General features: G+C 46.7%; 1 protein-coding gene across 4 annotated transcripts in view; it reads right to left on the reverse strand.

Moving 5' to 3' along the window:
* Nucleotides 1–12,820, reverse strand: part of Pdpk1 (3-phosphoinositide dependent protein kinase 1) — an 87,782-nt gene extending 74,962 nt beyond the window's left edge. The window contains exons 1-2 of one of the 4 annotated variants that reach the window (XM_013517783.1): nucleotides 12,645–12,820; nucleotides 2,410–2,535 (exon numbers count right to left, since the gene is read on the reverse strand). Coding sequence is in view for 1 of the 4 variants with exons in the window: in XM_005391417.2 (XP_005391474.1) it covers nucleotides 12,645–12,668 (24 nt within the window). In the remaining 3 variants the exon portion in view is untranslated. Of the gene's footprint in view, nucleotides 1–2,409; nucleotides 2,536–12,246; nucleotides 12,575–12,644 lie in introns of those variants that run through there. The other 3 variants (XM_013517782.1, XM_005391417.2, XM_005391419.2) reach the window with 3 other exon arrangements.
* Between the last annotated feature and the right edge of the window lie 958 nt (nucleotides 12,821–13,778).

Raw genomic sequence — 13,778 nt, forward strand, 5'->3', positions numbered from 1 at the left:
CAGCATGGGCTACACGGTGAGTTCAAGGCCAGCCTGAACTACATAGCAAAACCCTGTCTCAAAAAAAATACACACATACATATATACATACATACATAAATCTAAAAAGAGCAGCACAGTGGTAGAATGCCCCTGGGCTCAATCTATAGGAATGGGGAGTAGAGGAGGAAGACAGGAAGAGGAAGAGGAAGAGGAAGAGGAAAAAGAGGAGGAGAAAGGAGGGACGATGAGAAGGAGAATGAGAGGGATAGGGAGGGTGATGGGGAAGGTGAGGGGAAAAGGACCAAGACACCAGGAAGAACTTTAATATACAAAGAAACAAATCTCAGCACTACTGAAGACTGAAACTAAAGTCTCTGCACTGAGTCACATCCTTGGCCCTGTTTAAAATTTTGAGACAGGGTCTTTTTAAGCCGCTAAATTCCCCAGGCTGGGCTCAAACTTCACTCCCAGACCACTGGGATTACAGGTGTGTGCTGCCATGCCTAGCTCACTGGGTCACTCTTCACTTCCTCAAGGAAAGCTACAAAGACTCTGTGTGGACACATCTGAGGCAAGAGCCATATCAAGGGAAATGTATGTATGTGTGATGACATTTGAATCCCAGAAGTCAAGCTGGAGCAACCAGCGCAGCACTGACCTTCTCCAAACCAGTCAGGGAGCTGAGCATTAATCCCCTCTTTGTGGCAAAGATAGATGCAAGGTATCATCCTGACATCGAGATTAGTTTAATCCCAGCGTCACTGTTTAGATGTAGAATGTTTCCCCACAGTCTCATATGGTCAGAGGTGGGGCTTCTGGCTCATCCATTGATGAGTTCAGTAGTGATATTACAGAGATGGGGCCTAGCTGGAAGTAGGTCACTAGGAGCGTGACCTGGAAAAATGTATTCTTGTCTCCTCCTCCTCCTCTTCCTTCTTGTCCCTTTTCTTTCTGCTTCCTGGCTGCCATGGTAGAGCATCTTTTCCTCTGCCAGGCCCTTCAGCCTCCTGCTTCTGCCTTGGAGGTAGCAGATCATGAACTGAAAACCATGAGTCAAAATAAACCTTTCCTTTAAGTTGTGGCTATTGGATATTTTATCCAGCAATTGGAAAGTGACTAAGACACCCAGCACTGGGGAGGCTAGGGCAGGAGGATTCCCATGAGTTTGAGGCTAGCCTGGGCTACACAGTGAGTTCAACACTAGGTAGGTTCTGTAAGACAGAGGTTCCCTATGTATCAAATTCTTTGTTGTTGTTGTTTTAGTTGGTTTGTTTTTTTTAGACAGACAGGGTCTAGCTATATAATTCAGGATGACCTCAAACTCACTATGTAGCCTAAGCTGGCCTCAAACTCAGCAATCCTCTTGCCTCAGCCTCCAAAATGCTGTGATTACAGGCATGCACTACCATACCTGGCTCTGTATCAAACTCTTGATCCACCTACCCTAGCCTATCAAATGATGGGATTACAGGGATATACCACTCCTGGCTTTTCTTTTAATTTTAAATTTCAATAAAACTAAATGTTCTGTCAGCTATACAAACAATACCTAGTCATCTCACTTTTCAAAGCCAAAGTTTCAAAGCCAAGCTAGGAATACCTACTTGACATTCTTTTCTTCACTTATCATCTTCAGCAATGCCCTAAAACCCTCACCAGAACCCAAAGCACCACAGCATCTTTGTACTAAGTTATTTGTGATTAGTAAACATGTTCACACTATAAAAGTGTAGTTTGACAAAATATAAATGAAGAGTATAACTCCCTACTCAGTAGGTGTGGGCTATACAGAATACACTATGAACAGGTAGGGAGAGGGAGTTACTTCACAGTGGAAAAATCTGGCAAATGCTGCCTCAGCCTGGTGATCAAAGTCAACATCAACAATGATATACCACTTTGACAGAATGGCCCTCTGATGCAATACGATGAAAATGAAATTTTACTTCCCTGTTCTTCCTCCCAAATCCCCAAAGACCCAGTCTAAGCATAAGGAAAACATCAAACAATCTGGATAGAGGGCATCCTCCAGATCCTGACAGGTACCCTTCAAAATAGTCAAGACTAGGGGCTGGGGATTTAGCTCAGCGGCACAGTGCCTGCCTGGCAAGCGCGAGGTCGTGAGTTCAACTCCCAGTACTGGAAAACAAACAAACAAACAAACAAAAAATAATCAAGACCATCAAAAAAACAATGAGTTTCTGAAAAATCATCATAGCAAGAGGGCCTAAGAAGGCACATGACTAAATGCAATGTGTCCTGGATGGTTTCCTACAATAGGATATTATTAAAACTAGGGGATTTTGAATAAATTGTAGATTTGGGTTTATTATGTACTAACATTGGTTCAATACTTATAGCGAACATCAATACTAATTTAAAATGTTAAAAAGGGCTGGGGATGTGGTGCAGGGGGGAAGTACTTGCCTAGCATGCACAAAGCCCTGGATACTATCCCCAGCTTTGTGGCTACTCAGGAGGCCGAAACACTGGAAGTGTGAATCAGTAGTAGAGTGCCTGCAAGCTCCAGGAACTAGGTTCAATCCCCAAGTACTGTAAAATTATAGAAACAAACACCATTAGTAATTCTTATTTGTCTGTTTGCTTTAGTTCTGAAAGTTTTTTTTGTTTGGGGAGGGGTACTAGGGATTGAACCAAGGGCTTTCACAATGGGCAACATCTCCAGCCCTTTTTTATTTTTTAAAATTTGAAGACAGGTATTTGCTAAGTCACTGAGTTGCCCAGGCTGGGCTCAAACTTTTAACCCTCCTCCAACACCCTACCAGAGCACTGGGATTACATGTGTGCCATCACATCAAGCAGCAACTTACTTCCAAATGGCTCAACAAGAGGCAGGGTGTAATAGCACATACCTGCAACCCCAATACTCTGGTAGGCTGAGGCAGTAAAATTACAAGTTTGAGTCCAATCTCAGGAACTTGGCCTGACCCCATTTCAAAAAAAAAAAAAAAAAAAAGGCCAGGTATGGTAGTGCACACCCATAATCCCAGCACTCTAGGAGGTCGAAGCAGGAGGATCACAAGTTTGAGCCCAGCCTATGCAACTTAGTGACTTAGCAAGACTCTCAAAATAAAAATTATAGCTGGGCATAGTGGCACACATGTGGAATCCCAGCACTCAGGAGGATCGTTGTGAGTTCAAGACCAGCCTGGGCTACAAAGTGAGCTCAAGTCCAGCCTGAACTGCATAGCGAGACCCTGTCTCAAAAAAAAAAAGCCAAAATAATAATAAATAAATAAATAAATAAATAGCTAGGGAATATAGCTGAGTGTGATGGCCTTGGGTTCAATCCCCAGAACCACAAAGGAAGAGGAGAGGTGAGGTGGGGAGGGGAGAGGACGGGAGCGAAAGAGGGGAGGGGTGGGGAGAGGAGGGGACAATAATAGAGGCAGAGAAGTAGGGAGCATAGGTATTTGTTGTGCTATTTTGACTCCACTCTGCAAATTTTTAAAATAAAAAATAGAGACAGAAAGGATCCCCTTAGTCTGAGTAAGCTCCAGGAGGGTAGGGCAGGCCCGCCTGATTCACACTTCCCATTGCTAGCAGAACCCTGCCACCCCAGCTAATCACTCCTTGTTTCTGTAGAACCCTCCCTTCTCTCAGGCTTCTTTCCCGGCTTTAGCAAAGTTCTGCTGGGCATACTGCTCCCTAACCAGGTCTTTTCAACTCGAAACACCCTGTAACCACCTCTCAGGAAAATACACTTAGACTCAAAATGTTCTTACCCTATATCAGGCTAAGGGGAATTCAAAATATTTCCAATTCCCACCTGTTTCAAAGCTGTGATATTCTAGTAGCAAAATCTCTGCACATAGCTCAATTACTTCCTCAGTTTAAATTCCCAGAAACTGAACAGGTGACTCAAATAATCTGCCTCTGAATAACACTGAGAACTTATCCCCCATCCCTCCTAGGCAAAAAGTAGGAGTTTACATAACTAGACCCAACCAGTCCTCCAACCCCAGGCACTGCATTCTCACTTATAAATCTGGCAAAGTAGTTCTTCTTTATTGTGGCAAAATATATAGAACAAAAAATTTACCATCTTCACCTTTTTTTTTCCCTCTCTTTTAAGTACTGGGGATTGAAACCAGGGCTTTCAGCAAGTGCTCTGATCCTGAGCTACAATTCTAGTGCCCCTTCCTCTGTGTGTGTGTGTGTGTGTGTGTGTGTGTGTGTGTACTGAAACCAGGGCTTTCTGCAAATGCTTTGATCCTGAGCTACAATCCTAGTGCCCCTTCCTGTGTGTGTGTGTGTGTGTGTGTGTGCGCGCGCGCGCGTGCGGCATGAGAGCATGCGAACACTAGGATTAAACCCAGGGCATCAGGCATGCTAGACAAGAACTCTCAACAATAAACTACAACTCTAGCCCTAGGCTAGTTTTTGTTTTGTTTTGTTGTTTGATTTGGTTTGCTCGCTTTGCTTTGCTTTGCTTTTTTCTTTTTTTGTCTTTTTGAGACAGGGTCTCGCTATGCAGTTCAGGCTGGCCTTGAGCTCACTTTGTAGCCCAGGCTGGTCTCGAACTCATAACGATCCTCCTGCCTCAGCCTCCCAAGTGCTGGGATTATAGGTGTGCACCACTACGCCCAGCTGTTTGTTTTGCTTTGCTTGTTTTGTTTTGCTTTGCTTTGCTTTGTTTTCAGTATTGGGACTGAACCCAGGGCCTTCACACAGGGCTACATCCACAGCCATTTTTTAAATTTTGAAACAGCGACTCACAAAGTTGCTTACTTGTCCAGACTGGGCTCAACTTGAAATCTTCCTACTTCAGTCTCCCAAGTGGGCTGGAGTATCTAACCACCTGATTTTTTTTTTTTCTTTTTTTGGTACCAGGAATCGAACTCAGGACCTTGCACTTGCCAGGAAGGCGCTGTGCCACTGACCTATATACCTGGCCCTAACCATCAGATCTTATCATCAGTAGAATCCTTCATATTTGGCATTAAATTAGCAACAAACAATCTGTGCTAAGACTCTCCACCTCTTAAACATTTATAGCTCTGACCCAGGGAAAGTCAGAACTCGCAGGATTCAGACATTTCAGGAAGATTAAAAGTTTGAGGCCAGCCTGAACTACATGTAGTGAGACTGTCTCCAAAAAAAAAGTAAAAACATTGAGATAAGAAAGTGGCCAATAAATCACAGAATATCCAGATATGAGAACTATGAGAAGAAATCGAGAAAAGAATCAACAAATACAACCTAGAGATTCTGGGCTCCAAAAGCCACAGCCACAAGTACAGAGAACCAAATCTAGTGCAGACCTGGGGAAGGGGCAGACACCCCAGATCAGACTGGTCAGAGAACGCTATACAACCACAGGGCGTTTCCACAGAGGGCAATTTCTTCAGGCAAAGAGGAAGAGCCTGGGGAAGATGAGAACAACTGAGATCAGGGCAGCTGCAAATATCCTGGACACACTCCTAGGGATGCAGGCCAGAAAGGAGGCTATAGCAGATTCTGAGGAAGGACCTCTCAGACAGAAACAAAGTGACAGCCAGGAAGGCAATAGGTGGGACAGGAGTACTGACACCTGGAGACCCAGCTAGCAAGTCTGTGGAGTGGTCCCTCACCAGGAGGAAGCAAGAAAAGCAACCAGAAGCCAGGTATGGTGGTGCACACCTATAATCCCAACACTTGGGAGCTGAGGCAGAAGGATCACTGTGAGTTCAAGACCAGCCTAAACTACATTATTACTATGTAGTAACCCTGTCTCAAAAAAGATGTGCAGCCAGGCATGGTGATGCCTGTAATCCTAGCACTCTGAGAGGCTAAGGCAGGGTGGTCACAAATTCAAACCCAGCCTGGAAAACTTAACAAGACCCTATCTCAAAATATAAAAAGAAAGACATGCGTTATGAGGACGTAGCTCAGTATGACAGCCCTAGGTTCAATCCTCAGCACAGCCCCCACTCCATCCCATCCCACGAAAAATGGAAGGCCAAGGGCCAGAATGGAAGGATAAGGCCACAATATCATCCCTCCTCTGAGGGACAGCAGCTCTGGCTTCACCACAACCAAGCCCACAAGCCAAAAAGAATCCCTTGGGTCCAGCGAGGAATACACAGGCACCACATCTAAGACTCAGGCTCCAGATAAGGTTCAGAAGGTACAATGGCCATTGCAGGCCCTGGCCCTCAACCCCAGGCTTCCACAAACACAGAAGGAGAACTGAAAAGTTGGCTCTAATTCACAGTGCTCCTCCTGCCTCAGTCTTTTTCTCACAAGTTTCCACTCAGGTCAAAGTACTTGGTAAAAATTTCAGGGAAATTCAAGGTTTCCCTGTAAATCTTACTGTTCTTTTTTTGGGGGGGGCGGGCGGGTACCAGGAATTGAACTCAGGACCTTGTGTTTGCCAGGCAGGCACTGTGCCGCTGAGCTATACCATCAGGCAGGGGGCCCTGTACTGGGGATTAAACCTAGGGCTGTCACATTCGGCTTGCCATTCTTTTCTAACAGCATCCAAAACACAGCTAACACTTGGAGATACAACTCCTTCCTACTGCAATAAAGTTGGTTACAAAACAGAACAGGCTGAGCTGGGAGTGGGGGCACACACCTGTAATCCCAGCACTAGGGAGACTCAGGCAGGAGAAGTACTGTGAATTTGAAGCCAGCCTGGGGTGCATAGTGAATTCACGGCCAGCATGGACTACACAATAAGACCCTGTCTCAAAAACAAAACAAAACAAAATTGAACACCAACAACAAAAAAAGAACAAGCTAAAGAACAAGATTTAACAATGAGCCAGGTACGGTGGCACATGCCTGCAATCCCAGCCTCAGGAGATTGAGGCAGGAGAATCCTGTGAGTTCAAGGGCAGCCTGAATTACACAGTGAGACCCTGTCTCAAAAATAAATAAAATAGGGGCTGGGGATACAGCTCAGTGGCACAGTGCCTGCCTGGCAAGCACAAGGTCCTGAGTTCAAGTCCCCGTACCAAAGAAAAAGAAAAATAAATAAAATAATAGAGATTTTAACAATGAATTCAGTGTAAAAGCCATATCTTTAGCTGGGTGAATTATGACCAAAGAGCTGCTGAGACATTCACTAACCCTCTCTGAGGTGGGGAGATCTGCTGCAGGCGTGCAAAAAACACAAACCTCCAGAACCAAAGTTCTTGGCATCCAGACACTGAAACTGTGTCTTTACATACTTTATTTTGATTCCCAGCAGGCTGCAAACTGATTTGAAACATAGACTGTGCTGGTCTCACCATGGAAGCTGGCACAGAGGGCATCCATCCAGTTTTTGGAATGAAGTCACCATGCAATCCAAGAACCATAAACTCACCTTCATCAGGTCCCTCAGCAAAACCCCAGGTGGAAACCACGTGCTCACATTCAGAAGTGGCTGTGAAATTCATCCTTGACCATTCTTCATACATAGAATCTGCAGTAGTAGCAATCTACCTTTTGTGGGCCTCTGTGTAATCCAACTACTGAAACATAACCCTGACTCGGGTGCTCTGATAAGGGATTTGAAGCCCAGAAGAGTCAATCTTTTATAAGGAACTGAGTATCTCTTTCAACACATTCAAAACAACTTGGAATTTCTTGCAATAAAAATTCAAGCATGAGGAAAACTTTCTGGGCTACAATGGAAACAGACTGTGCAACTATATAAATGCAACCAAGGTCAGGTACCAAAGCAGACTACAACAGCCATCAAAAACCACAAACAGGAGAGGCGCATGGTGGGTACACACTCGTAATCTCAACACTCTAGGAGGCTGAGATAGGAAGATCACAAATTCCAGCCCAGCCTGGGCAACTCAGGGGCTTAAAGAGAGTCTCATCTCAAAATTTTTTTTTAAGTTAGGAAGGGTGAGGCAGAGTAGCACAGAAAAATTAAAAATGATCAAGATAGATATATATGTACCAAATGTACCAAACCCCAAACTGAATATAATTACTACACAGCAAAAACATGTAATAAAAAATAGAAGCTGGGTGTGGTGGCACACAACTGTAACTGCAGCACTCCGGAGGTTGAGGCAAGAGAATCATCACAAGTTTGAAACCAGCCTGGGCTATGCAGTGAGTTCAAGGCCAGCCTGAACTACATAGCAAGACACTGCCTCAAAAAGCCAAAAAAATAAAAAATAAAATACAGTAGAATAGGCTGGAAATGTAGTTCAGTACAAAGACTTTGGGTTCATTGGGGATATAGCTCAGCAGCACAGTGCCTGCCTGGCAAGCACAAGGTCCTGAGCTAAGTCCTGGCACCAAAAAAAGAAAAAGACAATGAATCAATCAAACAAAATCCCAAACAGGCCCTTCTCTTCTCAGAGAGAACACATTCCCCATGACTCTGAGGAAATGCACCCTGCCTGTGATCTAGCAGCTATAGAATGAATGCTTGACCTATCTGCAACATTTAAATATTTTAAAAGGACCTGATGTGACACTGAACAAGAGTGTGATCCAGTCACGGGACAATGCCTGACTGGGAAGACCTAAGAAGTGCATGTCCAAAACTTACAATTTCCACAGCAGCGCTTCCTCCCCTATGCACTGCCCCCTGAATATGCCTTCAAAACAACTGTGCTGTGCATCCCATTACCACCTGTCATCCCAAGGGCAGACCTGGAGCACACCCACGCGCCATGGTGTTGCACCTGCTGAGAGTCATTTCTGCACCCAGTATTCCTCAGCAGTGATTTGCTCTCCTCACAGAGCTAAAAAAAACCCACGGGATTTGGTCCAAGACAATTCCACAGAAGGTGTCTGTCCTTGGGAAGATGAAAGTGCAGGTTGAGGCCACTCTCTCCAAATACATCATCTCAGAGGGGAGTGGCTGCCCTCGCCCCTCATTTCTGTAGTGTTTCCACACTAATCACCAGAGTTAATCAGGTGCCCCAGAGCACCCTACCCCAGGCTCAGGTGACTGAGAATGAGGACATACACTGAAAAGGGGAATACACATGTCCAGGACCCACCTATTCTTCTTCTCTGAAACCTTGCTGAAGGCAGTCTAAAGGCTGGAATCTGACTCAAGGAGCTGCCCACATCTCTTTCAGGCCCCACATCTCTGCAAACTGCTTCTGTGATCCTTCCTAGTAAAATGCATGTTAAGCCAGGGATACAGCTCAAGCAGCACAGTACCTGCCTGACAAGCACGAGGTCATGAGCTTGATTCCTGGTACATAAATGCATGTTAAAACAGCAGAACAACTAGGTGTGGTGGCACAGGCCTATAATTCCAGCACTCAGGAGGCTGAGACAGGAGGACTGCCATGACTTTGAAGCCAGCTTGAATTACAGAGTGAGAACCTTTCTCAAAAAAAAAAAGGAAAAAAGGAAAAGGACTGGGGATGTAGCTCAGTGCATAGGCCCTGGATTCAATTATGAATACTGGGGGAGGGATGAGGGACAGGCCCTCATTTCCATCTCTTATTAGCATGAAGACCTCACCTTGCCAGTTTAGGGAGTTGTTTTTTTTTTTTTTTTTTTTTGTACTGAGAATCAAACTCAGGACCTTGTGCTTGCCAGGCAGGCACTTGTGCCACTGAGCCATATCCCCGGCTCACCTTGCCAGTTTAGTAAATGCTATCAGGCCATCACTGGATGCAAAAATGCATCATGCACCATGCCAGATGGGCCACATGGGAGGGGGAGGGGACTACCAAAGAGTGTGACAACTACAGGCCATTTCTTCCAATGCTGTCTGTCTCCTCATCATCTTCCCCCAAGGATGCAGCACCCTTGCAAATGATTGAGCATAATAAAGCAGGAAGCTGCTCTGCCCAATCCAATTCTCCCTTTAACAATACCACTGCACGTTTCTTTTTTCCAAAGGGACAGTTCCAAGCCTCACCCCAGCAGAGCATCAGCTCTCAATGAGAACAAACCAGAGCTTTCCAAACAGCTGCTTTCTGACACCACATGGCTAAAAGAGGCCCCAGGGGTCACAGAGTGCAGTCATCTGCCAAAAAAATATGTGTGCTATCCTTCCATATCAAGGTATTTCTCCTGTTCCAGCATGGTCAAGACACTCAGGCTCAACTCCTGCAAAGACACTCCGGGCAGTGGCACCAAAGACTTCCTTATCCCAAGTGCTACACCGAGGTGCCTGGCAGACCCTCTCCTGAGGGCTCCTCACCTAAGGGACAGGGTGATAGCAGGGTCTTTGCCAGATTGCACTCTTACTTAACCTCTTTCATCTCAGTTTCTCCACCTGTAAAATGGGAGCCTTATCTACATCACAATATGAATGAATTATATAGCAAAGTATCTGCCTTCAAGTAAGGGCTTGATAAATAAGATTTATATCCTCTGGCTCGTTAATGGTACCCTAGGGTAGGCCATTTTCCACCTTCCCATTTTTTACTGCTCTCTCTGTTGGCTGTTACAAGTATAAAGACTCAAGTGAAAACTGGGACAAGGGCCTTCTCAAACAGTTCATGTATGCCAACTTAAAGTCCAGATACAAAGGGCTGGGGATTTAGCTCAGTGGCACAGCGCCTGCCTGGCAAGCACAAGGTTGTGAGTTCGATTCCCGGTACCGGAGAAATAACAAACAAACAAACAAACAAAATAAAAATGTCCAGATACAAACCCACTTCAATCATGCACTATCAGGCCTCAGGTGAAAACAGAATACTGGGACTATTTTCAACATTACTGAAAAAAATATGACATATGGTGAAAAAGACATAGCTTTGGTCCTCTTATTTCCTTAATGTGGAAATCTAGCCTCTACTCTGTAATTCTTTTCTGCTTGCTAGATTCCTGTTTTTACATTTAAAAATGCCACCTGATGAGAAGCAAACTGCAGAAGTCAAATTTCCATCATCTGGAAGTGCCAAGGCCATGAAGAAAGTGTGCTCTTTTCTTCTTTACCAACACCATCAAATGCACACCTTGCACTGAAGCAACAACACTGTGTAAAAGTTCACTTTATAAACTTCATGACAGCTGTGCATGGTGGTGCACACCTGTAACCCCAGCACTCAGGGGGCTGAGGCAAGAGGATCGCCTCGAGTTCAAAGCTAGCCTTTACATAGGGTAGGCCGGGCGTGGTGGCACACACCTGTAATCCCAGCACTAGGGAGGCTGAGGCAGGAGGATCGTTAAGAATTCGAGACCAGCCTGGGCTACAACGTGCGCTCAAGGCCAGCCTGAACTGCATAGCGAGATAGCCTCAAAAAGGCAAAAAAGAAAAAAAACAACCATGATGACTGTTGCTCCACCTCTACTGAGCTTCGCTAGCAGCCTAATTTGCGTTTTTTAAAAACCCAGTCCTCCATCCCCCCAAAGTATAACCATAAGTGCTTAGAGGCAAAGATATTCCTTTTGCCTCTATTTCTCTCAACTGGACAGGTCCTCCTTCTTTTACACTTTAGATTATCACTCATTGGGGCTGGGGATTTAGCTCAGAGGCAAAGCGCCTGCCCGGCAAGCGCAAGGTCGTGAGTTCGGTTCCCGGTACCGGAAAAAAACGAAAAAAAAAAAGATAGATAGATAGATAGATAAATAAATAAATAAATAAATAAATAAATAGATTATCACTCATTTCTACAATACAAAGTCGTACCCTAAGTCCATGGATGAGCTGCAGAAGACTCAAGAGCCTCCTGAAGTAATTACAAAACTCTGTGCAGCTGTGCACACTTCGCAAACGAGGACCTGTCCTATACCTTCTGTCAGATTCCCAAAGGGCCGAAGACCCTCCAAAACCATTAAGAAGCCCTACCACAAAGCTGCATCCTGGAAGATAAGAAGCTAAGTAAGCTTTTCGGGTCTTCAGTAAGATTTTTCCATTTTTATTGTTGTTTCATTGCTGCTGTTGATTTTAGTTTTTTTTCTGGTGCTGGGGAGTGAACTCAAGGCATACCCCCAGCCCGAGAGGATTTGTCTTTTGAACCAATGTTGCTGGCTATGTGACATTCTCTATCGCCCACCTCACAAGATATACATGGTTCCAAGATTTAACAAAGGGTACATATAAAAACCTTTAGGATACTTTTAGCAACAAAAAGAAACACAGAAATATTTCATCCAACAAGTGGTTGGGTTTTTCCCCCCAAATCCCTCCTCTCTGTCAAGCTCTCGCTCCCCTCGGTAAGGCCTCAGAGCCCGGCCTCCCGGAGCTTCCCACCTCATACAGCAGAGCCAATAGCAGCAGGGGCACTCAAACGCCTTGGCTGAGAGAAGAGTACCCTAGGATGCCACAGCACCCTAATCAAGAACTGAGAAACCAGGCCGGGAGCATCAGGTGCCTAGGAGAGGATACCGCACCTTCTGCTTCCCGGGACCCCGGTTCAGATGAAGGCCTGGAGTGGCTCCTCCGCAGACACTCCGCAAGGTAAGCAGAGACTGGCTCCAGGCAGAGTTGAGCAGAAAACAAACTTTCCAGGCACTTCCACCCCGCCCGGCCGGGTAACACCTCCCAGCCTCCTCCGCCCTCCGCGCTGTCAGAGCCCCAGCCACCCAGCGACCGGCGCAGCCGGGCCCTGCGCTCCCCGCTGCGGCCGAAAGGCGTCCTCTGCTGGCCCCCACAGTCCAGCCCGCCAGCCCGGCCGCAGGTGAGGCGCCGCCCGGGCCGAGGCACCCGGCCGCCCCTCCTCGCCGGACCTGGGCTGCCGCGGGGCTCGCGAATAACGGACCAGCGCGCACCACCGCCGTCGCGAGCTCACCAGCTGGCTGGTGGTCCTGGCCATGGGCCCCGCGTCGGCGCGGGCGCCTCCCCCACAGAGCTGCGCTCCTCGGCGACTCCTCAGCGTCCTCCTCCCCGCGGCGGAGCCCTAGCAATGGCCGCCCTCATCCTGTGCCCGCCCCGCCGTCCGCCACCCGCCGCCCCCGGCACCGCCCCGCCCCCGCGCGACGCAGGGTTGGACTTCCGCCGCGCCGCTGCCGCCTCCCAAACCCATTGGCCAAGCCCGCCATCGCTCGTCACGGGCGCCTCTATCCCTAGTCGCATTTCCGGATTGGGACCCGGCCCTCCCTGGGGAGGAGGAGACCGCGCAAACCAATCCCGGACCGCCAGGGCGGGGCCGGGAGGGGCGGACCGAGCTGTCATCCTTGCTTCCAGTTGGGGAAACTGAGGCTCGGTGCCCTCCTGGACAAGGTCAAGCCCAGGCAGTGGCGAGGCTGGGCTGGGACTCCGAGTCCGGGCTTGCCCTGCGTGCACGCTGAGTGCGATACGACGAGTTCCACGGTCACGCGTAATCACGTAGATTTGAGCTAACAGTCATTCATTAGGCGGAAACGCGCCGGCGGCAGCTGTCAACAGCAGCTTAGTGGCACTCTTGGAATTTTGTTTTGTTTTTGCCTGTAAATGTTTCGTGGGTTTTTTACTTATTGATTCTTAATGTTAATTAGGATAATTATAACGATGGACTTTTTATTTTCTAGACAGGGTCTCGCTAGGTGTTCAAGCTGGCTTGAACTCACTATGTAGCCACATACTCTTAGTGATCCTCCTGACACAGCCTTCCAAGTTCTGGGATGACAGGCATACGCCCACCCGTAATGATGCTTTTTAAAAGTTAGTATTATCCTTGTTACCTGCAGGCTTGCATCACAGTATTTTCTGCTGGGTTTTTGATGGTGGAGATTGAACCCAAGGCCTCACACATACTAATGCTAAGCATACACTCTACTACTAGTGGGCTACACCTGGTTCCTGCATATTTTTAAATGGTATTTTTTATTTCCTTTTTTTTTTTTTTTTTTTGGTATCAGGAATCGAACTCAGGACCTTGTGCTTGCCAGGCAGGCGCTTGTGCCACCGAGCTATAACCCCAGCCCAATTTTTTATTTCCAAAAGT

This window comes from Chinchilla lanigera, unplaced genomic scaffold (genome assembly GCF_000276665.1).
Source record: "Chinchilla lanigera isolate Chin_1 unplaced genomic scaffold, ChiLan1.0 scaffold00041, whole genome shotgun sequence".
Classification (NCBI taxonomy): domain Eukaryota; kingdom Metazoa; phylum Chordata; class Mammalia; order Rodentia; family Chinchillidae; genus Chinchilla; species Chinchilla lanigera.